This window comes from Drosophila mojavensis, unplaced genomic scaffold (genome assembly GCF_018153725.1).
Source record: "Drosophila mojavensis isolate 15081-1352.22 unplaced genomic scaffold, ASM1815372v1 contig_136, whole genome shotgun sequence".
Lineage (NCBI taxonomy): Eukaryota > Metazoa > Arthropoda > Insecta > Diptera > Drosophilidae > Drosophila > Drosophila mojavensis.
The window spans coordinates 600,801-626,459 of NW_025318667.1; the positions used below are offsets into that span (position 1 = coordinate 600,801).

The window sequence follows — 25,659 nt, forward strand, 5'->3', positions numbered from 1 at the left end:
TCTTTCACGCTCGCGCGCTCACTCTCACTTGCTCTTACTCTCTGTCTCTCTCTCACACACACACTTCGACAGCTCCGATCCCGTACGATCCATTCGTGCGCTATGAATCACGCTTGGAGCTTTATGAACTCATTTCCGATCTAAAAACCACTCGAGAACTAACTAATTCTATAAATTTATGGATAATACCTGCCATAAAATGCTTTCGATAGATTGCAATCTATAAAGAGTTTATTAAAGCCATTTTTATGTTGATTACACTGAGAGAAACGAGTTGTCAAATCACTGTTTATCCATTACAGTGCGCGAAAAATGTCTCTTGGCATGTTTTCAAGTCAACTACACTCAAAGAAAATGGGAAAATATTTTTTTTCGCTGACAGAAATGAGTGATTGATCATTTTAAAGTCAATTGCACTTGAAGAAAAAAGTACTAAGATAAGAGAGAGAGAGAGAGAGAGAGAGAGAGAGAGAGGGAGAGAGAGAGAAAACTAAAAGAACTTTGTAGATTTAAAAAAAACTTATATGTACTAGATAAAAATTGAAACATATTTTCAAAAGAGTAGAGATTACACTAAATGTATTATAGCACATATAAATCATGTACCGATAATTAATATCCTGAATCAGGCTAATATATTTCGAAGCATTTCTGGCTCGGTAAATGATGAATGGAGTTGTTTCTTTAAAGTCTTTTTGATCTAGTTTTCGTAATATTCTCAACTTGCCTCAGCGTTCCACTAAAATTCTAAAATAATATTTGATTTGCTTTGCTTTGCAAGATCTCTTAGGCAGCTCTCTCTCCCCTCTTTCTCTCTCTTCTTCTCTCTATCTCTCATTAGAGATAAATTCTTTTCCTAACTTTATTTCTCTCTCTCTCTCTCTCTCTCTCTCTCTGCGCTCTCTCTTTCGCTCTGTTGGCCACTGCGCAACACCTGTGCGCGAGGCAGCTCGACAGGCTGTCTGCCACAGGGTGTCCGATTAGGCGCTTCAATGAACGCCCTCTCCCCTGCGTCGCGTCGACAAGTCCTCATATATATATATATACATATATACATATACACATATACACATCTACATAAGCTCATGGCACATGTTCGATTATGGGCAAAACGCGACCGAGCAGAACCAAGAGAAGCGAGCACGAAGTTAGTGCACTTTATTTGTGGGGAGTGCGCGACTAGTAAATACCCTGCCATCACATGCTGCAAAAACAGCTGAACAGTTCAGCAACCCCTCGACTCCAGCCAAGAAAATGACAATCAAGAGATGCAAATCCTTGGCAAGTGGGGTATATGCATTCCATGGATGAATTACTCTATGAATCATAGTCTAGCCTATCTATATCTCCCATTAGATTTTATATATAGGGTATTCTCTAGATATTAGCATCGGAAATATACGCTTGACGAAAAGAAAACAGGGTATATGCTCATGCTGAATATACCCCATTTGGCCCTGTTGAGGAGTATATTGAATACAGCTAATGGAAATATACAAAGAGGCAACTGTCTTTCATAAGCAAGAGACCCCATTGGCCACAGCTTACAGGGTATGCGAAAGAGCACGCTTTTGAGTACCGTTAAAAGGTCGTAGGCTCGTGTTTGAGTTCGGGTTATGGCTAGGGTTTTGGTTGGCTAGGGGGTTCATCGATAGTTGTTGTGCTTGACTCAATGCGCGAGTGTAATGCGAGTGCGAGCGAGAGAGCGAGAGAGCGAGAGAGGTGGAGAGAGATAGAGATAGCGCTGCCGCAGTCGCTGCCCATCCTGGCAGCGCGCAGCTCCTGGCCAAATGTTGCTTCCGTCAAATCCTTCAGCCGCATTCCGTGGCCAGTCGCAGCGCGAGACGGAAACCAAACGCGCAAAAGTTTCCTTTGGCCTCAACCGAAAAACTCCAAACACTCTCTCTCCCTCTCTCTGCCTCTGTCTCTCCCGCTGTCTGTCTCTCTCGCTCTCTCTCCTTCGTTCCCTCTCGCTGTTAGTGCTTCTTTTTTTTGTGTGCTCTGTGAAAAATTGACGTGCGAATTCGTGTGAAAAGTGAACAAGAAGAAGAAGAAGAAGAAGAAGAAGAAGAAGGCAGAAAGCAGAGGAAAATGATTGTCAATATGCCCGTCAATGGGCCCAACAACAGCTCAGCCGCCCAGCCGCATTCCACTGAGCATTCCAGTCACACTTCCAGCCATCACAACAACAACAACAACAACAACAACTCGCTGCCCTCGAACTGCGAATTCAACTTCCTCAAGCGCAAATACGAAACCCAACTGGAGGAGCCCTACGAGCAGCTCAACGCGAATCCCTGGAAGAAGCGCCACCTGGACTACGATGTGAACGGAGTCGGCGTCGCTCCTGGAGTGGGAGTCGGCGTGGGTGTGGGAGTGGGGGCAGCCGGCGATCTATGCTTTCAGCTGCAGCTGGACACGAGCGCCAGCGGCACGGCCGGCGCGGCCTTCATCAACGACTTGTTCGCCTACGACAATCAGCTGCTGGTGCCCGCCGCCTCCTACTGCGCGCCGCCCGCGGCGCCCCTGGAGGCGGACGCCGGGGGCTGGCAGGCGGGCGAGCTGCTCGAGCTGGATCACCGCTACACGACGGGACTGCAGACGGAGATCTCGCAGCTGAACGCGACGCTGCCGCCCATGCAGAATCAGCCGGACAGCCAGCTGGACGCGCAGGCGGAGCAGCAGCTCCAGCTGGCGGCCACTGGCAGCGGCTTCCTGGTGCCCATCGCACAGAAGCAGCCGCCGCAGCAGCAGCAGCAGCCCCAGTCACAGTCACAGTCACAGCCCACAGCACAGTCGCAGTCCCGTTCATTGACCTGCCCAGCTCGCTCCTCGCCGGAGCCGGACTTCGAGGACAAGAATCTCTCGTGGCTGCTCAACTTCAAGTTCGACGAGTTTCCGCACCTCTCGCCCGACGTGGGCGGCGGCATGGCACGGCTGGGCGTGGGCCTGGAGGCCGCCACGCCCACAGCGGCGACAGCCGCCCACATGGCCAGCGCATCGCCCTGCAGCTCGGCCTCGCCGGCCTCCGCATCGAACTCCAGTCACAGTCACTCGTCCCAGCAAGAGCCCCGCGGCTCGCCCAAGAGCTGCTCCAACTCCTCCTCCACGGCAGCAGCAGCAGCAGCCACAACGACAGCAGCAGCTGGAGGAGGAGCCACGGGAGCAGCTGCAGCAGCAGCAACAGCGACGCCAACCAAAGCCGGACGCAAGTTCGAGGAACTGGTCATGGAAGTCACCTCCGAGATGGACGGCAACGATATGATTGTCGCCGAGCATGTTGTGGTCGAGGATACAGCATCCAAAGCGTAAGTAGCGAACGGTCGAGGGAGGGATCTAAGAGAGGCGTCTCCTGTTTAGATGAGTAATCCAATGTGAGGGAGAACTAAGGCAAGCGCAGAACTTGTGAGCGCACAGAGATTAGTCTAAGCTAAGAAGTAAAGAGATCCCCCTATAGGTAGATGTTAATAGGAGATGGGTCTAACCCAAATAGTAAAGAGATCCCTCTATATATGTTAATAACAGATGGGTTTAGACCAAGCAGTAGATCCAAGCAGGTAGAAATTAATGCCTGGTCCTTGTGAGAAGGAAGATAGAAGGACACAGAAAGCAGAAGAACGAAAGTGAAGCTGGTATTAAATTTTTTTTTTTCAGGAAGACAGAGCTCAGTTGAGTAGTAACCTAAAAGTAGTAGTAGTAGCCTAAAAGCCGAATAGTCTTTACTCTACAGCAAAACAAAGATCATCTGCAAATAGAAAACAAGACCAAGCCCGATGCGAAAAGCTTGCCTGGGTCAGCTAGGAAGACGGATGGTCATGTTACCAGCTGTCCTTGGGAAATTGAGAGAAATTCATGTTGATAACAAATTTTGCTAGCTTTGCTCTAGAGAAAGTGAGATTAATAATATATTGGGCAACAGCATCTTAGGAGCAAGAGTCTACTCCTATGTGTAGCCAGCGGTCAACTGCAGCTAAAGAGGGATCTTAGGTAGATGAGACGATGGAGATAATCTGAGTAAAAGCTCCCTCAGGATATTTCTTTTAGACTCCTTATTTCTCTCTCTTTTTGTCATCTATAATCAACAAAAGAAAAAAAATATTTGGTTTTTCATGTATAAACTTCCACAGTTTTTGAACAAAGATCAACAAGTTCTTTTAAAGGTACTTCTGATCTGCTCTGCAGATTGATCTATATAGGAATTAATTCGTATGGCAATTCGACAAATTAAGGTTTTATCACAAGCTCAAGCAATTGTGAAATCTCTAAGATATATGCATATTAGGCAAAACTCTGTGATTTGCTTCACTACGAATTTAAGCAACTTCATATAGACTTGTGTATAGTATTTATATATATTTGCTCAGATATATATTTATCTATTTTTGCTCTCAGTTTTTCAGCCAAGACTCGAAACATATTCAACAAAAATCCTCTTTAACCAAACGCAACTCCATTTTAATAAATATTTATTTGACGTATTTTCTCACTCACTCCACTCTGTCTTTCTTTCTCGCTCTCTCTCATCTTTGCACTCGCCAATCGATGTGGGCGCCCACCGCACCACCAACCACCGCAAAACAAGCAGGCCAAAGAAACCACCGTTTACATACACGGAACTCATCGAATACGCCCTCGAGGACAAGGGTGAGCTGACGGTGTCTGGCATATACCAATGGATATCGTAAGTACACCCACCACAGCAACCCCCAAAGTGCATGGCACACCCCAACCCACCCGATCCACTAACTGTAGAGACCGAACCACCCACAGTTCGTAGTTTTTCCACCTTTTTTCTACGGCATTTTGTGTGGGTGTACACCTGTGTGTAGCTGTGTGTGTGTGTCTGTGTGTGTGTGTGTGTACCTGTGTGTGTAGCTGTGGCTATGCCGGATGTAAGTAAACAAATCTCAAGCATTTCTTTGCGCATTCTCGCTGTTCACTTTTTCCAATTCCAATTCCAGCAAAACCCCCTCACCAAGTGCTCTAATTTCAGAGGGTATTTGGGTGCTGTGAAATACTTTTAAAAAATGAAGAAATACATAGAGTATATGCAACAGATATGTATATCCAAGGAAGTTTCAGCCATAGCTCTATTGCAAAATTGGACATACAAATTTGTATATTTATGCATATATCCAGCTAATCTCCATATATGAAATTTGATTGATAGCTTATTGATAGATTAACTGACTGATAGATTGAATAGCACATTAAGTGAATTCTAGCTATCAATGAGCTCGCCGATTGCAAAATTTCTGGTTTCCCGTTCAATAAAATATGCTATAAATGTCCAAGAATCTTTACCGATAAATATTATTGGCAATATTTATATCTATATATATATCTACCTTACATATACCATATGTATATATCCCTATCCATATCTATTCAAAATCGGACTATGGAGTAGGTAATTTCTGATTCCGGGAAAAATTTAATCACATTTGTTAATTGCCAACAAGAATTGTAATAATTTCATAATTAACTGATTGAAATTGATTGGAATCGCCATTGATCTTGAATTTTATTCGATAGATTGTTGATATTTGCTTCTCGCATTACGTTCTATAGGGTATTCATAGCAGCGCTTGCCTTAACTCTTCTTTGGCTTGTTTGGCTAACAACCGACAGCAACGGCAACAACAACAACCACACAAACAACAACAACAACTTTTAAATTAAAAAGTTTCCAGTTCCAATAATTTATTACCTGCTACAAACGCTTGGCATGTTCTTTGTTTTGTTTTTCATTCTTTGCTTCTGTTTTTGTATTCCTGTACTTTTTTGCCATTTCCTCAATTCGCCTTTTGTTGCTAATCAAAAATGTTTACAGTTGTTGTTGGTGTTGCTCAACAAGTTGTTTCGCACATTAAGATATGTATATATATATATATCTAGGGATGTCTTCCTCTCTCTCCCTCTGTATACTCTCTCTCTCTCTCTGTATACTCTCTCTCTCTCTCTCTCTCTGTCTCTCTCTCTCTCTCTCTCTCTGCATGAATGTCTCCCTATCTCTCTATCCAGCTAGTACTCCCACTCTCTCGTTGCATCTCTTTCTCTCTGTCTCATTCGCTCTTTTACTTCTCTTCTTTTATATTCTCTCGGATTCTCTCTCTCTCTCTCTCTCATTCCCTGTCACTCTATTTTACGCTCTCTATCTATTTCTCTTTCTTGCTTTCTCTCTTACACTTTCTTTGTTTCTCTCTCTCTTTCTCTGCCTCGTTCTCTCTCTTTCCCTATAATTCTTCCACTATCTCTTTTTCATTACATTTTACTATATTAATATTATTCTATATTATCTATATTTCTCTCTCCCTCTTTCTTTGATTTCTATTTGAACATTCAATTTGTTATTGACATTCTATATTTTTTCCCTTCCTCTATATTTGACTTCATCTTCCTATCTCTCTCTTTCTCTCTCTCTCTCTCTCTTTCTCTGTCTTCCTCTCTTCTTTCACCACCTCTCAAAGCAATCTGCGTAACTCACATCCTTCTATCTCTGGGATACCCCCATCAGCTTGATAAGTTAGCTTTGCTTGCTTCTCGACTTCCCACTCTCTCTCTCTCTCTCTTTCTCTAGAAGGTCGCTCTGAATGCCAAGTCAAAAATCTAAAATCCTCTTTCTTTAGGTTCCGTCGGTTGACTCGATACAAATTCCTTTAATCGAAACTCAAATAGAATTTCTTTGCTCTTCGAGAACTTTTTAATTGGAAACTTCTACGTTTCTAGGCGTTTCCGAACTGTGCTGAGCTATGTCTTCTTTTAGTCCGTCCCACTTTCTAGAGAGCTTTACATACATGCACTATATACTGTATATTTGTGGGGTATACGTATCTGTCTATATGTGAATATAGCAATGCAATGACAATAATAAAAAAGTTTTAACACATTTTTCAAGGTTCATTAATTTGCCACCCCCTCCCACCCGGCTACCCCCATTTGGGGTTTGGGCTTCCACAAATTATGAAAGTTGTTTCGGGTCTGCTTCCACCGAATCACTGTAAATATTTGGTAAACCCGGCTCAAATGTTGCGTGTAAATAGCCTATATATATGTAAATTTATATAGAGAAAAAGCCGCCCCCAAAGTAGCGACCCCCAACCCCTACCGCTAGCCCTAGTCGTAGACTCAACTTGCTAGCAATTTATGACATTTGCCCATCACCTGGCCCCCGTGGGCAACCTGTTCATTAAATGTAATGAGCCAGCACGCCGACCAGCTCTACACCCCAACCCCTAGATCTTCCCCTGCCCCTACCCATGCCTACCCACGCCACTGTCTAACCCCCTCCTCTTTGCTCAGTTGTTGTAGTTGTTTTTTGTTCTTTGGGCAAGTTTTCATTAACCATTCACAAATTTACTTTGCGGCTCCAGCAGAGCAGATGAGGGGGGCGACAGCGGGAGTGGGGCGTGACGAGGGCTGCTCTAAAGGGGGAAGGGTTGGGGATGTTTCTTTAGGGGTTTTTAGGCAGTGCTTTCTACCAGGGCCGCGTCCTCGCCTCGTTCAAGGCAAAAGACGCGCCGGCGCAAGGGCTCGCCCACGCAAGGCTTCCGCTCGCCCTCTGCCGCCTCCTCTCTCCCTCTCTCTCTCTCTCTCTCTCTCTCTCTCTCCCGCACTCCATCTCTCTCTGGCAATTGCCCATGAAATTTATACACACGATAATTATTAATTGCCTGGGCTTGGAAACTTGGAAACGTTTTGTGCATGCGTTAAACGGCGCCGCGCCGCTTCGCTTCGCTTTGCGGCCCTTTCCGTCCGTTGGCCGCTTTCCACACACCTTTGACACGGCTCAATGCATACGGATATCAGGTGTTTGACAAGCGCAACTCGGCGCACAATTGCCAGCAATTACTCGGTCAACCCATTAGCCAACTCCCAGGCGCAGGCAGCGCGATCCTGCGTAGGAGTCCAGAGGGTAGGGAGAGGGCCCAGGGCTGATGGGCGATGGGGTGAGGGGCAACTGTTCTTCCGGTCAATTTGAATTGCATATTGAGTGTTTATTGGATGCGGATCATGGTTCATTGAGCAAGGCCAAGAGCGAGTGTCCAAGGCGAAGGATAGAGGGTTGAGAGCAGCAGGACATGGCATGTGCAGGACATGTGCGTGTATCTGTATCTGTATCTGTATCTGTATCTGTATCTGTATCTGTATCTGTATCTGTATCTGTATCTGTATCTGTATCTGTATCTGTATCTGTATCTGTATCTGTATCTGTATCTGTATCTGTATCTGTATCTGTATCTGTATCTGTATCTGTATCTGTATCTGTATCTGTATCTGTATCTGTATCTGTATCTGTATCTGTATCTGTATCTGTATCTGTATCTGTATCTGTATCTGTATCTGTATCTGTATCTGTATCTGTATCTGTATCTGTATCTGTATCTGTATCTGTATCTGTATCTGTATCTGTATCTGTATCTGTATCTGTATCTGTATCTGTATCTGTATCTGTATCTGTATCTGTATCTGTATCTGTATCTGTATCTGTATCTGTATCTGTATCTGTATCTGTATCTGTATCTGTATCTGTATCTGTATCTGTATCTGTATCTGTATCTGTATCTGTATCTGTATCTGTATCTGTATCTGTATCTGTATCTGTATCTGTATCTGTATCTGTATCTGTATCTGTATCTGTATCTGTATCTGTATCTGTATCTGTATCTGTATCTGTATCTGTATCTGTATCTGTATCTGTATCTGTATCTGTATCTGTATCTGTATCTGTATCTGTATCTGTATCTGTATCTGTATCTGTATCTGTATCTGTATCTGTATCTGTATCTGTATCTGTATCTGTATCTGTATCTGTATCTGTATCTGTATCTGTATCTGTATCTTTATCTGTATCTGTATCTGTATTCGTATCTGTATCTGTGTCAGTATCTGTATGTGTATCTCCATTTCTATTTATTTCTCTATCTCTACCTGTATCTGCCCGTTGCTCGGTGGGGCGTGGCTAGCTACGCCCCATTATTGTATTTAAAAGTTTCCTTCGTATTTTTCAACCAGAGACCAAAGGCGAAGGCAAACTTCCTCAACTGCCATAAATCCATAAATTTGTTCACAATTTATGAACTGAACCGAGTCGTTTTCTTTATATATATTTATATATGTGCATGAATGTACACATAGAGAGTCTATATAAATATATATGAATGCAGAAATCAACTCGAAACAAACCGCCAGAAGTAGTTGCCCAGTCTGAACTGCTGGAGAAGAGCGGAGCAGGGGGGCTGGGCTCCTGGGCGCCATGTCAAAAATGTAGGGCTGTCTCTTTCGCTCCCTCTCATTCTCCCTCTCTCTATCTCTGTCTCTGTATGTGTGTGTGTGTGTGTGTGTGTTGGCTTGCGTGCCAGGCACGCCTTGACACGGCACGGACAGCCAACCAACCAGCCAGTCAGCCATCCATTCAGCCACCAGTCCGAGCGACGAGCGACCAGCTCCCAGCCTATCAGACAGAATGCATTACACGGACGCCGTCCAGGCACCAGGCTCACTCTAGCCTCCGCTGCCGCTCACCCGGCCCCCTTCTCGAGGCAGCTTTCCGGAGCTGCAGTAAACCAATTCGAATTTCAAACTCAATTACAGCACCTGAGGCTTCTTGCCGGACAGCAGGCGGAACCACCCCCAACCACCTACCCGCCCACCTACAGGCACGCCTCCACCTGTCACAAAAATCCCCCGGCCCTAGCTCCGCACCCTCTATGTGATGGGCATGGCATAGCCGGATGCCGTTCGGCCACTCGCATTATTTTCGATATCGAAAACGAAACTTCCGACAATTCGAGTTGATGTTATAAAAGAAGACCAGGCGTATTAGGCACACTAGGAGGGAGCGAGCAGGGGGCAGGTAGGCCCACCTTCTACCACCCAGCCATGCCGTGCATTAGGACAATTTGAAGCTGAAGGCAAATGTGGATGTGACTGCGACTGCGACTGTGACTGTGACTGTGACTGTGAACGAGGCGCAGTCATTCATTCAATTCATTGACAATGATGAGCACGATGATAGTGGGTAGTTGATAGTGGATGAACTCCGTACACCCCTCTTCTTCCATATATGAATGCATATATACACCCTCTCAATCAATCCACAACAACGTTGACAATTCGACAAGTGCGAGGAGATACACACACACAGACACACATGCACATGTATGTATGCATGTCTGCCTATCGATTGGCCTGGAGCATGATTAAAGCCTGTCAGACATGCAGCCAAAGCTCGCCCACTTGGCCAGAGCACTTCCCATTTTCTCATTTTCCCTCCTCATATTTTCCGCTTTTCGTATTTCGCATTTATAATTTTACAAGTGCATTTGGGTGTTCCATAATACCCACAGTAATAACTCAAACATGCCAAACATTGAGCAAAACAATCCAATTTTTTAAGAAGCAAAAATATTAAATTAGGAAAACATAAAATAAGGAAATACCCTTTAATGTCTATAACTCTCTGTGATGTAGTATAATTTATCATTATTTGAAGAGACATGCTCTATCGATAGTTATCGGTTTGTGTTTGTAATATATATCAGAGATTAATCCAAACAATATCCATAATCAATCATATCCGTCAAATGTGTAGTGAAACAGTCAGTAATTATTAGTCATTAACAATCATCATCATCGAACGATATACTACTCCAATCAGTCCATGAGACTTATCATCAATTAAAACTAGCCTGCATATTCAATCAATCTAAGATCATATTCTATCAATCATATTCTAAGAGAAGATTCATCATCAATGAATCACTCAGCATCAATCATTAATTAGACCGTTCATAAATCGTTTTCATAAATCGTCTCAGTCATTCTCAATCAGATCATACACAATCAATCAGATCAATCAACATGAATATAAAACACATTTACGTCCATCATTCGGCACAATCATCTTGCATCAGATCATCATTCAGCTGAGTCATCAAATGGATCAATCACAATCAATCAGATAAGAGGTATCTAGGGGCTCTGTTGCAATGCTAGCTCTACCCAATTTACCTTATTTGGCACCTACACAATGGGTATCTTGACTATATATGTATATAAGCCACCTCATATTACAAAACTAGATATATACATATATTAGGGATTCATATGTGGGATGTATCCCTCTCCATTCGCATGGAATGTGAAGTGCCATCATCTTGGCTGTTGGCTGTGTGTTTCCGTTGATGCGTCATGACGTCTGCGTGCCCCAAACATAATCGCCTATATATGCCGCCCGGTGGGGTATGGGGTAGTCCATGACAGTTGTATTCAGATGGGGGTGGACGGTAGATTTTTTTTTTGTATCATTAAAGAGCTGCCTGACGCTGGCTTTCAGCTGGAGAAACCCGGACGAAGGGGGTTTGCCTTAGATTTATGCACTCCATTTCGAATTGTTCCATTTCATTTATGAGTCGACAAAATATAAGCTATAATAGATATAGATATATGTCTGTATACATACGTATGCTAGCTATATAGTTATATAGCCAGTCGAGTCTGAATGCGGGCCTCGCGTGTGGAAATACACAAAAAGGAAAAAAAGAAAAAAAGAAAAGCAAAATGAAAAAATGTTGGATTGCTTTTTAGCTTGAGCAGGTGGAGCAGCGGATGGAAGGGGTTGGGCAGAGCAGGGGCAGGGTCAGGAGGGGGCAGCCGTTAGCCAATGACAGCGCACGCTGATTGCGGGGGTTGTTTTCTGGACTTGGCGCGTGGCGCACACTCTCTCGCCATCTCCCTCTCCCCTGCCCTATCTCCCTCTCGCTCTCTCTTTCTCTCTCTCTCTCTCTCTCTCTCTCTGTGTGCCGCAATTTGAAATACTTTCCATTTTGTTGCCCAGCTCTAGCCGCCAGTCGCCAGCCACCCGCCTCCTGCCCCCTGCCCCTGCCCCTGCCCCTGCCCGAGTGGGAGGGCGCCGCGGCACGCGATGTCCTTTCCGGTCGACGTAGTTTCCTTTTACATATGCTCTGTGCGAAGCCCACATGAGGTGGTGGGGCGGGCAGGGCTTACCGGCCCAACTGCTCGCCAACTACTCCATTTTGTATACCCTGGAAACCTAGATTGAACGGAATATCGAAATGAATCGATGAGTGATCAAGACAGGAAGCTGGCATGAACTAGTCAGTGGGAATTGGCTTAGAGATCAGAATAAACTAATTACGGCAGTGAACTAGCTCATGAACTATGCCATCTATTGAGGTATTCAGAATGAACTGGCTGGGAAGGTGAACTGAATCTGTTCTAATGAATAATGCACTAGTTCTGAAAATGAGCTGAACTAGTCAAGTGAACAATGAACCATGTAATTTCAATAAAACTGATTATGGATCTAGTAAACTGAGTGAACTAGTGCTCAAAGTTAACTAATGAACTAGACTGGCTGGGAAAGTGAACTGAATCTGTTCTAATGAATAATGCACTAGTTCTGAAAATGAGCTGAACTAGTCAAGTGAACAATGAACCATGTAATTTCAATAAAACTGATTATGGACCTAGTAAACTGAGTGAACTAGTGCTCAAAGTTAACTAATGAACTAGACTGGCTGGGAAAGTGAACTTAATCTGTTCTAATGAATAATGCACTAGTTCTGAAAATGAGCTGAACTAGTCAGGTGAACAATGAACCATGTAATTTCAATAAAACTGATTATGGATCTAGTAAACTGAGTGAACTAGTGCTCAAGGTTAACTAATGAACCAGAGCTCAGTCTCTTAAGTATTTGTTACTCACTCTGTACAGCTTTAATTTGAAGGGTATCTACTAGTCGCTCATTGCCCCCTGTAGCACGCCTGCCTCTCGTTTCTTTTTGTATTTTCGTTTCTGTCCAAATCGCCTGTTCGTGACTGCCTACAAAACGACGCATAATTTGTGCCACTGCCGCTGTCCGTGTCCGTATCCGTGTTCCTGTCCACGGTGCTCCCTGCTGGCCCTGCGCCTGCTTCGTCCCTTTTGGAGCTCTGCCGCAGTGCCGTGCCGTGACGTGTTCGCTGCAAATTGCCTGTTAACTTGGCTTCGCATGTTGCCAACTTTAATTGCGACTGGTCAAAAAGTTCTTCAGCTTGTGAGTGGCCCGAGCAGGCCAGAACCAGCCGGGGGTAGCACCTAACCTGACCTAACCTGACCACGCCACTGGCCAATCAGCCGCCGTTGCACTCACCCTTGCAACCCCCAAGCCCTCTGCGCCTTGACCAATCAGCGACCCCTTCCAAGCGAAAGACTTTTACAATGAATCCAATATATACAATATACATATATATGCAATACAATAGATATATGTAGATATATAGATATATATGGAGTCAGGCTTCAAAGTTGAAGGTGAATAAGTTTGTTCCTATCATATAATTCGTGTCTTCATTCAAAGTCGCATATCGCTCTGTTAGTTCCAGGGTAGCTGCTAGTCGATCATACCCCACCGCAGCACTCTAAACTGCTTACCATAGTCAAACATAAGTATTTAGCACATTCACATATCTCACAAGTCTCTCTAATAAAGCCAATGCTAATCTACAAAACATCTCTCTTCTCTCTCTCTCTCGCTCTTTCTTGACTGCCTGCTATATGCTTGTCTCTCTCTAATCGATGCAGCGACCGCTTTCCGTACTACAAGTCGAACGATGATCGCTGGAAGAACTCGGTGCGGCACAATCTCTCGATCAATCCGCACTTTCGCAAGGGCGTAAAGGCGCCGCAGGGCGCTGGCCATCTGTGGGCCATATCCAGCGGAGACTCGGCGGAGAATGTGTTGGCCTGGGAGCATGTAAGCGACACACACACACATACATACACACGCACAACAAGCTTTGCTCACTCTGAATTTGTTTGGATTGCAGAAAAAGCAACGCTTGGATCTGTTCTTCAAAATGGAGTCCATCAATCGCGAGCGCATTCAACAGCATCAGCAGCAGATGCAGCAGCAGCAGCAACAGCAACAGCAGCAACAACAACAACAGCAGCAGCAGCAGCAACAACAATTGCAACAGCAGCAACAGTTGCAGCACTCGCACTCGCCGCAGCAGCAGACGGCTAACTGCATGTACGATGAGGCAGCTGTTGCTGCCGCTGCCCTCACCCACGAAATGCTGCAGCAGACGCAGAGCGACGAGTCGCCCACATCGCATCCGCATCCGCATCCGCATTCGCACTCGCATTCGCAGCGACTGTTGCCGTTCAGCGATCTGCTGAGCGACGACGAGCTGCGCAAGACGGCGGGACAGATCCTCAATGGCATCCACCGAGAGGTGGAGGTGCAGTCGGTCAACTCCATCATCAGCACCTATCAGGATGTGCTGCTCGACAATGGTGAGTAGCAATTGGATTGACTGATTGATGGGGTGACAGGGTGATGATACCTGTATGATTGATTGATTGAGTGTCAGTGATTCTATTATTGAGATTCGGATTGATAGGGGATTGACTGCTTGATAGGTTGACTGATGGATATGATTTAATGGGTTGATTTAGGTTATTGATTGATTGGCAGGTACTGAAGGAGATTGACGGTGATTGATTGATAGCTTGATAGGGTGGTTAATTAATGGGCAGGTACTGTAGATTGAGAGTGATTGATTGATTGCTTGATAGGTTGACTTGATAGTGAATTTACTTGACTGAGTGTGTGATTCCTTCACTGATTGACTGCTTGACTGATGGAGTGAGATGCAGGTACTCCAATTTCTTCTTGAGTGATTGACTGATTGATTCATTGAGTGTCTGATGGCTTGATTAATGGCTGCCTTTCTTCCAGAAGACTATCTCAATCCCATACACAAAGACGTCGTCGTCACGGAGAGCGGACTGCGCCAGCATCAGCATCAGCATCATCAACAGCAGCAACAGCATCAACAGCAGCAGCAGCAGCAGCACAGCGGGAGCAGCAGCAACCTGCTGGCAGGCAGCCTCGCCCACTCGCAGTACTACATCACAGAGATCGATCCCATGGAGCTGGGCATACAGATGTCCCACCAGGTGGAGCCGTCCGAGGAGGAGGTGCTATTCAGCGACGACTTCAATCTCAACTACTTTGGCTACAATCCGGGCAGCGATATTGTCGCTTGACCGCGCAAGCAACAGTTGCTCGCACAGCAGCAGCAGCAGCTGCAGCAGGAGCAGCAGCAATCAGAGCAATCGAAATACTCATAAGCCAATTCTCAACCAATACTAGTCACAGCTAACCTAATCCTATCCAAAACTAACCACCTAAGCCAGCAAATACGAAAGATAATCCCCTCAAGTTCCCCTTATCCAAGTAAATCCCATGTATAGTTCTAGTCTTCAATTGTACCAATCCAAAACAAAAATCCCAAAAAAAAAAACTTTTTTTTTTTTCTTCTAATCTAATTTATAACTAGGTAAGAGTAGCCTCTAAGACAAGGAGATCAATCGAGTCCAACATTTGAAAGTCCCATAATTAAGAGTTTTTACTAGTAGCTGATATACAATATACATATACAAATATATATAATCACACCTACTTAGATCCTTATGAACTAACTAACTATTTTACATAGAGTCCCGTCTGCTAGGCGTATAGTCCAAATGCTAATCATAGTTCGTATCGAATATTTTGTTTTAACTAATCCCATGTAGCATAACGGCACTTATTCGTACAACCGATATACACACATGTATATCTATATATAAATAATTTATCAATTATGGCAAAAATATATATACCTAATTTTTTTTTTTTTTTATTTACATTTAAACGACAAAGGTTTTATTCGCGAGGAAGTTGGGATTGGGTCTATTTAAACTGTTGCATCTGATTAGATTTCAAGTATATACATATTATGCATCACATCTATATACCACGGGAATATCTTTCCTCTATGCCTATATGTATGTACTAGAGGAATCTTAGTACATCTAAAGAACATATGTATGTATGTATGCTGTCTATAAAATCTGGATTGAAAATGCTTTCCTTAAAACAAATATATCACATACAATTTCGTTTAGGGTTTCCTTGTATAAGGAATATCTTCTGGAAATGTCTATATCAATCTATGCCTATATATATCTTCATGTATCTATATACATATATCTTTGTCTGTCGTACTCAGCTAATCTCAGCTTTTTCGCTGCCTCTTAATATCATCTAATCAGATATAAACTCATGTATGCATTCATCAAGAGGTAAGGAAATCATATCAAAAATTTGTTGGTTTTTTACAAAACTCTTTATTTTCTTGGTATGTATATCAATTAAATTTTTTTTCGTAGCTTATTTACGACTTAAACGTTTAATATATATTTGTGGATATAATCTGTCTTGCGCAATGTTCGTAGGTGTATATAGAACAGGAAAAAAAAAATTAGCTAGACGTGCATGCACATACATATTTATATTCATTTATATGTGTCCGCGTCGATATATCATAATAGTGAAGTCGTAAAATATTGAAATATATTTATAAATGTATCTCTCATTGTTCATGTAGAGTAAATATGTCACCAGTCATACATACTTCGATCTATGACAAGCAGAGAGATGTACAAAGCTCGTACGGTTCGGTAATAAATATTTTCATATAGACTTCCAGTTGCTCATTAAGTATTGATACATCAGTCGAGTCCGCAATTGGGGAATCATCGATATAGATATATATAAATATATATATTGTTAGATAAGATGAATTTACAATGGTGAACTCCGATTCACGTTACTTATATTAAGAAATAGTCATCCATGTCAAAGATCATCATCATCATCTCCCCTCGCCTTCTACCTCTCGGCTGCAGGTTGAGCAGCAGCCTTGGGTCGGCTCTAATCGTCGCTTTCCTCGAATGTGGGACTGCTCGGCGAGTACGCCGGACTCGTCGGACTGTAGTGCGAGGGCGCTGTCGGCGAGTACATGGGCGAAGTGGGCGAATAGTTTCGCGCTGTCGGCGTGTACGTGGGCGACGTGGGTGAATATTTGGTGCTGCTTGGAGAATAGATGGACATGTTGGGGGAATAGCGTGGACTTGTCGCTGAATATGTGGATCCTGTCGGACTGTACTGGTTCGACGGCGAGTGCTGCGGCGAACTGGGCGAATACAGCGGCGAAGTGGGTGAATATTTGGGCGAGGCTGGTGAATATTGTGGCGAGCCTGGCGTGTACTGCGGCGAACCTGGCGAGCCGTCGTATGACGGCGAGGGCGGCGAATACGTTGGCGATGTCGGCGAATATTTGACGCCTGTCTGTGAGTAGGCCGGCGATGCCGGCGAGTAATGCGGCGACGCCGAGTAGTTGGGCGATGTCGGCGAATACGAAGGCGTGACGGGCGTGTAGTTCGGCGAAGTCGGCGAGTACGAAGGCGATGTCGGTGAGTAACAGGGCGACGTGGGCGAGTACGATGGACTTGACGGCGAATATGAGGGCGACATTGGTGAATAAGACGGTGAATTGGGTGAGTAATTTGACGAGCTCGGCGAATACGCATTGCCAGGCGAATACATATTGCTGCCGCTTCCCGCAAACGACGGGCTCGACTGGAAATTCGACGTGGGGGAGTACACAGGCGATGTGGGCGAATAGCCCGACGACGAAGGCGAATATCCCGTCGATTGTGGGTTGAAGTTGGGCGTGGTCGAGGCGTACCTCGGACTTGTGGACGCATAAAGCGGCGATGTGGGCGAATAATTGGGGCTCGATGGCGAATAATTCGGTGAGGCGCCGCCCGGCGACGAAGCCGTATAATTCGGCGACGTGGGCGAATAAGATGGAGAAACGCTGGGCGAAGCGGGGAAATACGGCGACATCGAAGGACCTGGCGAACTGGGCGAAGAGCCCGGATGTGCCGGCGACCAGCTGGGTGACATGCCAGAGGCGTCTGAAGCGGCCGAGGGCGAGAAACTGGGTCCACCCGGTGTCATGGCGCTTACTGCAAACACACACAGAGAAAGAAAAAAAGAAAGAGAGAGTGGGATAAGTATATAACATAGAGCGAGAGCGCGAGCGCGAGCGCGAGAGAAAACGCGAAAGCGAGAGCGAGAAAGAGAGTGAATTAACACTTACCATGCCCGGATGGCGAAAAGTAACGGGGTGTATGGCAATTCACCCATGGCGTCATTGGCGGCGTCATACTTGGCGTGGAGCCACCGCCCATAAAGATGGCAGCACCGCCCAGCATGCTGCTGCCAAGAGAATTGGGAATCTCAATGCCAAAGCGACACTTCTCCGCGTCCAGCAGCAGATCAAAGCAGCCAGTGCCCATTTTGGGCAATTGGCCCATTATGATATTCTCGGAGACACCACGCATAGGATCGGTCTCGGCGTGCGCAGCTGCATCCATCAACACGTCCACAGTTTCTTCGAAGGAGCAACGCATAAGGGCGCCCGTATCCTGCCGATTGATGCCGTGTCGGGTGATGGCCATCAAGTGGCCCTTGGCCGTCATCACGTCGCAAAGCAGGGCCAGATGACGATAGTTCACGTAGAGGCCATAAAACTGTAGCACAGCGTTCATCTCCTTCTCCACGGACTTTCGCACAGCTTCAATGCCCAGCACTTGGAAGATTTCGCAAATATCATTGGAGGATGTGCGTATGGGATCGACATCTCGCTCCGACAGCACCTTCATCATCGACGTGCCATCCGTTTCCAGCAGCCACTCGCCGATGGCCTTGAACTCGCCCGTCTCGGTGATGACGATTCGCTTCTTGCTGTCCGTCTGGGGCAGATGCATATAGACCTTGCCAATCGCCTCAATGCCCTGCAGTGTCATGTCGGAGAGCATGTTGGCCTCGATGCAGCGGAGGAACATGTCGTCCTCCATTTTATCGACTGCCTCGTCCTCGTCCTGGAACTTGTTCTCCTCGTTGTTCATGATGCGGATGCGCAGCACCAGCTTGTCCGCATTGTCGTCATTGAAGATGCAGTTCAGATCCTCGCCGAAGCCAACATTGATCTTCTCGGCAATCTGCTCCATGGTCAGTTTCTTATCCGTCATGCGCTTGCGGTCGAGCTCGATGCGCAGCAGCCAGGGCGAAATGCGAGTCGGATCAAAGTCGGGCATTTCATAGTAGACATTGACGAACTCCTGATCCTCCGCAATGACCGTCCGCTGCGGGTCTGGATCGTAGTAAATGGCCGTGTTGGCTGTTACCTTACGCAGCGTCGTATGCTCCAGACGGCACAGCACGTTCTTTGCCTTCTCCGCGTCGCGAGCGGCGCCGCCGGTAAGGAAAACTGTGAGAGACGGCGCCTTTGGCTTCTTCGATATGTTGATAATCTCCTTGAGACGCGGCACGCCCAGGGTTACGTTCTTCGAGGACACACCAGCGAAATGGAAAGTGTTCAGTGTCATCTGCGTGGCCGGTTCGCCCAAGCTCTGAGCAGCCAAGGCGCCCACCATTTCACCAGGATTTGCCTGGGCCTGCTGGAAGCGTGTCTCGATCTCACCGATCAACCACTCGAATGCCTCTGTCGACAGGCGGAACTCCTCGGAGACGTACTTCGTGCACAAGGTCGAGCGGATGAGGCACTGGAAGAGCAGCGTGGCGTTCTCGTTGGCCTGCTTGGAGATGCGATCGTTGCCCGTGACAATGACACAGCGTTCCAGCAATCCCTTCACGCCTCTGATCACACGCATCGGCGACAGATCCGTGGGCAGGCGTTTGTTGATGTGAAAGATCTTCTGCACATTCCAGATCATGCGCTGCAGGTTGCACGGCAGCACCACCTTGGAGTCGCCATTGGGAAAGATGGTGCGAAGGTTATCGCGATCGCTGACGAGGCGATCCCATTCGGACTCCAACTCCTGGATGGCATCGCTGCTGTCCGTCATCTCTTTGATGACGTCGTCTGTGAACACCTTGCGCATGTACCGCTCATTGGACCAATCGAATTTGAAGCGCTTCTCAAAGACCTTATTGGACAGCTTCACTGTGGGCATATTTTGGAACTCGACCAGCTCGCCACAGAGGCCGTCCTCGCCGTAACGCAGCTGAATCAGCTGTCCGACCGAGTTACGCACGGTGCCATCGTAGTTGACCATCACAGACTCCATAGCCTTGATGAGACGACGCTGGATGTAGCCAGTTTCAGCTGTCTTCACAGCCGTATCAATCAAACCTTCTCTGCCGCCCATGGCGTGGAAGTAGAACTCGGACGGTGTCAGGCCGGCCAGATACGAGTTCTCCACAAAGCCCCTAGACTCTGGACCATAATCGTCCTTGATGAAATGCGGCAGAGTGCGCTTGCGGAAGCCATATGGTATGCGCTTGCCCTCCACGTTCTGCTGGCCCACACAAGCAATAACCTAGACATGGATACAAAAAGGGTATTAGATCTATGCAAAGATGGCAGAGTCTCTCGCCGCTGTTTTTACCTGTGAGATGTTAATGTTGGAGCCCTTCGAGCCGGACACCACCATAGCCTTTAGATTGTTGTATTCCGTGAGGGACTTCTTGGCCGATCCACCAGTCTTGTCACGAGCATCGTTCAATATGCGATTCACTTTGTTCTCGAAGGTCTGTCGCAGCGTATTGCCGGGCGTTGGCTCCAGCTCCATGTTGTGGGCCTTTTGAATGACGTTGATGACATCGTCCTTGGCCTTCTTGATGGCCATTTGGATCTCGTTGTAGGTCTGCGGATCGGCAATGGTGTCGCCGATGCCAATGCTGTGGCCCTCGAGCAGCAGCCAGTTATTGATCACCGTTTGGATGTTGCCGTAGAAGCGTCCGGCAATGTCGTGACCCAATTCAAGGAAACAAATATGCAACAGGGAGCCGGCTGACGTGCCGAGCGTCTTCTTGCAGAGAATGCCCATGATGAGGTCGCCGTGCTCTACCATGACCTTTGTGTCACCGGGCGATATCCACTTGTAGGGTCCATCGTCCTCCTCGTCTGGATGCGTTGAGTGCGTGCGTATCATGTTCACGTTGCCGGGTATGATCAATGAGAAGATCTGTTTGCCTGTCCACAGTGGACGCGGCTTCAATATGCACGGCTGCGGCATCTTGCCATCCCACGTGGGCAGGAACATCAGCAGATTCATCACCTGCTCCCGCGTGATGAACACATCACGTTTCGTCATCTTACGGACGGCGGTCAGTGTATCCTGCACAATACCCATGACGGGTTTGTTGGCCTGCGGCGTAATAATCTGTCGAGGTGTTATGTGAATATTCTCAACTTCAGCGCGCGTTTCCATGGATTGGGGGACATGGAGATTCATCTCGTCGCCGTCAAAATCGGCATTGTAGGGCGATGTGCAGGACAGATTCATGCGGAACGTGGACCAGGGCAACACCTTCACTCTGTGACCCATCATACTCATCTTGTGCAGCGTCGGCTGGCGATTGAAGATGACCAAGTCGTCGTCTCGCAAATGTCGCTCCACCTTGTAGCCGCACTGCAAATGGAGGTCTGAGGACTTTGGGTGGAAACGCAAATCGATACGCTCTCCGTTGTCGCGCACAATGTATTTGGCGCCCGGATATTGCGAATTGCCGCGACGCACGAGCTCCTGCATGCGATCGATGTTGAATGGAGTCACCAGCTCCGGGAAGGTTAGGTTTTGTGCTATCGAACGTGGCACGCCGACCTGGTCGATGCGCAAATTGGGATCGGGCGTGATGACAGTTCGTGCAGAGAAATCCACACGCTTTCCCATCAAATTACCACGGATACGTCCCTCCTTGCCCTTGAGACGTGCCTTGATCGCTTTCAGCGGCTTGCCCGACTTCTGCATCGCACGCGGCATGCCGGGCATATCGTTGTCGACCAGCGTCGCCACGTGGAACTGCAGCATCTTTATATTCTCCTGTATGACATGAGCCGCAGCGCCGCTTGCCTCATTCTTGCGCAGCTCATTGTTGGCCTTGATGATGTCGGCCAACTTGTGGGTCAAATCGTCCTGGTTCTTGGCTGCACCGAACATGACAACAGCCGGGCGGACGGCTAGAGGAGGCACTGGCAGCACGGTGACAATCATCCAATCGGGTCGAGCATACTTTGGGTCCATGCCCAGTATGAAGCACTCTTCGTCGGTAATATGCTTGAGGATCTCCCAGACACGCTCCGCGGAGACGATGATCTTCTTCTCCTGCGAGTCCTCGTTGACGTGTTTCCATTCGGCCGTCAAGTCCAGTCCAGTGCGCCGGATCGATGGCTGATAGTGACCGCAGCCACCGTGGCCGGGCTTCTTGTTCGGATCCACTTGCTGATTATCTTTGGTCATGTCCATATCCTCGCCGCCCTCGCAAATCGTTTTGCCTTTGCACAGGTCGTAGACGTAAGCCAAGCGTTTCCGTGGCTGACCCTTTGATTTCATGACAATCTCTTTGATCTTGGGATTGTGTGGAGAGACTAACATCTTGGAGCAATAGAAACAAACGCAGCGCAGGATTTTGATGGTCTTCGTTATGAAGCCGATGTGAAAGACGGGTTTAGCTAAATCAATGTGCCCAAAATGTCCCGGACACTCGGTCATATTGCCCGCGCACGTCTGACAACGCGACGTCCGATCTATCACGCCCTGGCGTGGATCCATCAAGCCGCCTAGCTTCGGCCGACCGCCTTCCAGGGTCTCAGCGAACTGAACGCCGCCCTCCGTCACGGACATTCGGCGCTAAAGTTAAGCAAGAATGTAAAGCATTAGACTAGATCCCGCCGAGAGAAAGATAAATAGCTAAGACACCTGACGGTTATAGGACTGGATAGCTCAAAGATAATCGAAAGATCCTCTATTTTGTATTACTGTACTCCTACCCATTGTTGCATTTGCATTTAGTATTTACTCAATATACTACTATTTGTAGTGATTCCCCCATTATTCATACAAAAGGGAAAATTAATGTATTAGTACTCGTGATAAAAAACAGACGCGGGATATGTGGGCTAATCAAGAGATCAAAATATATATGAAGTACATGGAATCGGACGGCTGTTAGTCAGAGTATTACATACGTATGCATAATCAGAGAATTGGAGAGAATGTTCAGGAATTCTAATTTGACTTGAATTTAGGATAAGGACAGGGGATTCAGTTTTGGCGCTTCCATCGCTAGCTAAGTGAATCATTGGCCAGCTGTAGCTTGATAATTCGACAGTGACAATTGATTTTCAATATGGCGTCGATTTCACATTTTGCATTCGACCTTTTTTTTTCAATTTGCGGCTACTTACTATTTCGTCAGGTGATAAAATGCCAAACTGCACGCGTTTCACCTGGCGCAACGGCGCCTTCGAATCCGTCGTGGTGCTCATATTGCCTTGTTGCGGGAAACTCTTTCAAGTGTCGCGATTTTCCGCAACTGTGAAAAACTGCTGAAAAATGTTTTGCACGCGTGACAAAGCCAGCGAGCGTACAGCGTAAATAGTCACACGCGTCTTGTTTTGGCGGCGATAAATTTAAAATAAATGTTGGTGGTTGTTTGTTGTGTGTTCAGCGCATGTTTTACAATCCTAACATTACAACTGAACGCTCGAAATGGACTTTTGTGCTATATCCGCGGTTTTCCACTTGCAGACGCGAGGCAACGCAGTCCGTACAGCGCACTAAAAAAAAATTATATTGGGTGCTCAGTTTCGTTATCAATGCAACTCTGCGTTTTTCCTTCTCTTCGTGCGATAGTGCTTATCGATGGCTATTTTCGCGAAAAAAAAACAGCTTACAAAATGTAGACGTTTATTTTATCTTTTCTAAACTCACAATTATTTTTTGACTTTCTAGAGTTGAAACTACAGTAAGTGAGACAAAAAAGCAATTAGCACTATTTGGGTTGCTAACGATATTTGAGTGACGATATTTAGTGTTGAAGTGTCATTAATAATTATGAGCAGTGCTATCTAACGATAAAGTTTGATTTTCAATGATTTTTGACTAATCTTGTAACATAATTGCTACCACTGGTCAGTGTTGCTACATAATTTAAATCTCAATCAGGTAAACGTAACTATCGCTTTCCTACGCGGTATATGCAACGAAGCGATAGTTACACGGAACGTGCTGATATATCGCTTGTGCCATAACTTTCACAACTTACGGTTACGACAACAATAAAAAAATAATCAAAATAAGTAAAAGGGTTAAACAATGAGCGAAGCCGGCTCTGCCGTAGATGCAGTCGCTGCGGAAAAGAAGCGCAAATTTCGCATTCAAGGTAAATGAACAAACAAACCAATTGAATTGATGCTCACTTAACGATGTTGTTAAGCGGCTGCATTCATGGGCCTCGTCGGTGGAATTTCTGCGTTGTTTGGATTCTCTCGCACGCTGGCCACGGCCAAGAAGTCGGACAGCAAAGTACTCCAGCAGCAAGCCACCAAACAAGGCATGATTCTCATGGACGAAGGCACAACTCTGGCAATGCGAGCCCTTGGCTGGGGCACGTTGTATGCTGTATTGGGTACCGGAGCATTTTGCTACGGATTCTGGAAGCTGAGTGGTGCCAAGGATGTAACTATTGCACTAGTGATGAATCAACATTATATGGCATTTATAATTGTAATGTCTTGCAGTTCGACGAGTTTCGCTTGAAGATGGGCAACGCTTTGCCGCGAATTAGTAAAGATGAGCCAGCTAACAGTCGCACGGACTTTGAAAGCCTTACAGATCTGATGAAATATCTGGCTGCCTGGAACAAGGAGTAAACCCATACACACACACACAAACATTGTACAATAAATGCCAATCGTAAAACTCATATTTTATTATTTGAAGTGTATACTCGATTTGCACCTAAAATGAAGGCATAATTTTAGCAACCGCCTGATTATTATTTTAAGCTCAGCATATAAATACATCGTTACAACCATCGCGGACCAATGAATAGATATCGATAGACAATCATACACTAGTAACATAAACATCGATGATTTTCAGTTATATTACAATTTGAAGTACATATAGAAGCGTGACTATCGCTAAACTTATGCGTCGCATACGGTATCTCTATATATTTCATTTTCTTATGGAAATTTCATTAGCCAGGGCTTCAGATATGCAATTCTGTTGTTTTTGTAGTTCATCGAACTGGCAGCAGTTCTTTAAATTCTCCTGCAGGTCCTGCATCATTTCAAATTGCCTAATAAACGCGTTGCCATCATCCATAAAGCTACTAAAGCCCCGTATGAAATTCTGCAAATTTGGTCCTTTACTCAGATATGCTTGCTGCTCCTCGCTCGGCTTGTATTCGGATTCCACTGTTTTCCCTTCATCTTGTTTTTGCAAAATTTTGGTGGTAAAGGATTCCCACAGTTGCTTCTCCTGCGCAACGCTCGCGACATAAGCATCCACAGCTGTGCTGGCGCATTCGCAAGTGGATTCAGCTACAAAAGCAAATATAGTTTATAATATTGAAATCAAAAGCAATTTATTTTGATATACCATCAGCTAGGTCGAGCGTTGTATTAAATATGCTTCTCTTCTCATCGTAGACCGGTTTCGATGTTATTGTCTTGTGCAGCTTGTCCACAGCATCGTCCACGTCAATATCCGATATATCATCCACATCACTCAAGTACACAGAAGGTGGATTTTCGCTCTTTTCCCGCACTATTGATATATTTGATTCCGCTTCCATTTTCAAAATAAGACGCCAAGAGTTGCAACAGGAGTAAGGTAACGCAAAGGATGGGCAGTGCGACTATGACGTCACAAAACGAGAGTTGTGTCATGCGTGACACGAATAGGCGCGAAAATGAAGCGAACAAAAACGATAGATC

The 25,659-nt window shown here is 45.9% G+C and overlaps 4 protein-coding genes across 4 annotated transcripts; 2 read left to right on the top strand and 2 right to left on the bottom strand.

Annotated features, from left to right (window-relative positions):
- Positions 1-1,954: 1,954 nt before the first annotated feature.
- On the top strand, positions 1,955-15,058 carry LOC6585709 (ell-associated factor Eaf). Its single transcript, XM_044011155.1, has 5 exons — positions 1,955-3,308; positions 4,586-4,681; positions 13,589-13,760; positions 13,834-14,302; positions 14,751-15,058. The coding sequence occupies exons 1-5, from the start codon at positions 2,092-2,094 to the stop codon at positions 15,056-15,058; spliced, it is 2,262 nt and encodes a 753-aa protein (XP_043867090.1). The 5' UTR covers positions 1,955-2,091.
- A 1,105-nt stretch (positions 15,059-16,163) lies between these two features.
- Positions 16,164-23,508, bottom strand: LOC6585708 (DNA-directed RNA polymerase II subunit RPB1). The gene is made up of 4 exons (XM_002011300.4): positions 23,119-23,508; positions 20,318-22,561; positions 18,004-20,248; positions 16,164-17,869 (listed from the first exon to the last, which is right to left on the bottom strand). The coding sequence occupies exons 1-4, from the start codon at positions 23,197-23,199 to the stop codon at positions 16,770-16,772; spliced, it is 5,670 nt and encodes a 1,889-aa protein (XP_002011336.1). The 5' UTR covers positions 23,200-23,508; the 3' UTR covers positions 16,164-16,769.
- A 408-nt stretch (positions 23,509-23,916) lies between these two features.
- On the top strand, positions 23,917-24,638 carry LOC6585707 (transmembrane protein 242). The gene is made up of 3 exons (XM_002011299.4): positions 23,917-24,095; positions 24,150-24,391; positions 24,454-24,638. Exons 1-3 carry the CDS (start codon positions 24,029-24,031, stop codon positions 24,583-24,585), a joined length of 441 nt encoding a protein of 146 aa, XP_002011335.1. The 5' UTR covers positions 23,917-24,028; the 3' UTR covers positions 24,586-24,638.
- Positions 24,639-24,797: 159 nt separating this feature from the next.
- On the bottom strand, positions 24,798-25,553 carry LOC6585706. The gene is made up of 2 exons (XM_002011298.4): positions 25,322-25,553; positions 24,798-25,263 (listed from the first exon to the last, which is right to left on the bottom strand). Exons 1-2 carry the CDS (start codon positions 25,515-25,517, stop codon positions 24,896-24,898), a joined length of 564 nt encoding a protein of 187 aa, XP_002011334.1. The 5' UTR covers positions 25,518-25,553; the 3' UTR covers positions 24,798-24,895.
- Positions 25,554-25,659: the final 106 nt, after the last annotated feature.

Bases quoted from the DNA above. Each gene is read 5' to 3' on its own strand.
- LOC6585709 (XM_044011155.1), top strand. From the start codon at position 2,092: ATGATTGTCAATATGCCCGTCAATGGGCCCAACAACAGCTCAGCCGCC. The intron at 4,682-13,588 runs GTAAGTACACCC...TAATCGATGCAG, and splicing joins GGCATATACCAATGGATATC to CGACCGCTTTCCGTACTACA. The intron at 13,761-13,833 runs GTAAGCGACACA...TTTGGATTGCAG, and splicing joins ATGTGTTGGCCTGGGAGCAT to AAAAAGCAACGCTTGGATCT.
- LOC6585708 (XM_002011300.4), bottom strand. From the start codon at position 23,199: ATGAGCACCACGACGGATTCGAAGGCGCCGTTGCGCCAGGTGAAACGC. The intron at 22,562-23,118 runs GTAAGTAGCCGC...GCTTAACTTTAG, and splicing joins TTTTATCACCTGACGAAATA to CGCCGAATGTCCGTGACGGA. The intron at 20,249-20,317 runs GTAAAAACAGCG...ATCCATGTCTAG, and splicing joins CCAACATTAACATCTCACAG to GTTATTGCTTGTGTGGGCCA.
- LOC6585707 (XM_002011299.4), top strand. From the start codon at position 24,029: ATGAGCGAAGCCGGCTCTGCCGTAGATGCAGTCGCTGCGGAAAAGAAG. The intron at 24,096-24,149 runs GTAAATGAACAA...GATGTTGTTAAG, and splicing joins GCGCAAATTTCGCATTCAAG to CGGCTGCATTCATGGGCCTC. The intron at 24,392-24,453 runs GTAACTATTGCA...AATGTCTTGCAG, and splicing joins AGCTGAGTGGTGCCAAGGAT to TTCGACGAGTTTCGCTTGAA.
- LOC6585706 (XM_002011298.4), bottom strand. From the start codon at position 25,517: ATGGAAGCGGAATCAAATATATCAATAGTGCGGGAAAAGAGCGAAAAT. The intron at 25,264-25,321 runs GTATATCAAAAT...TTGCTTTTGTAG, and splicing joins AACGCTCGACCTAGCTGATG to CTGAATCCACTTGCGAATGC.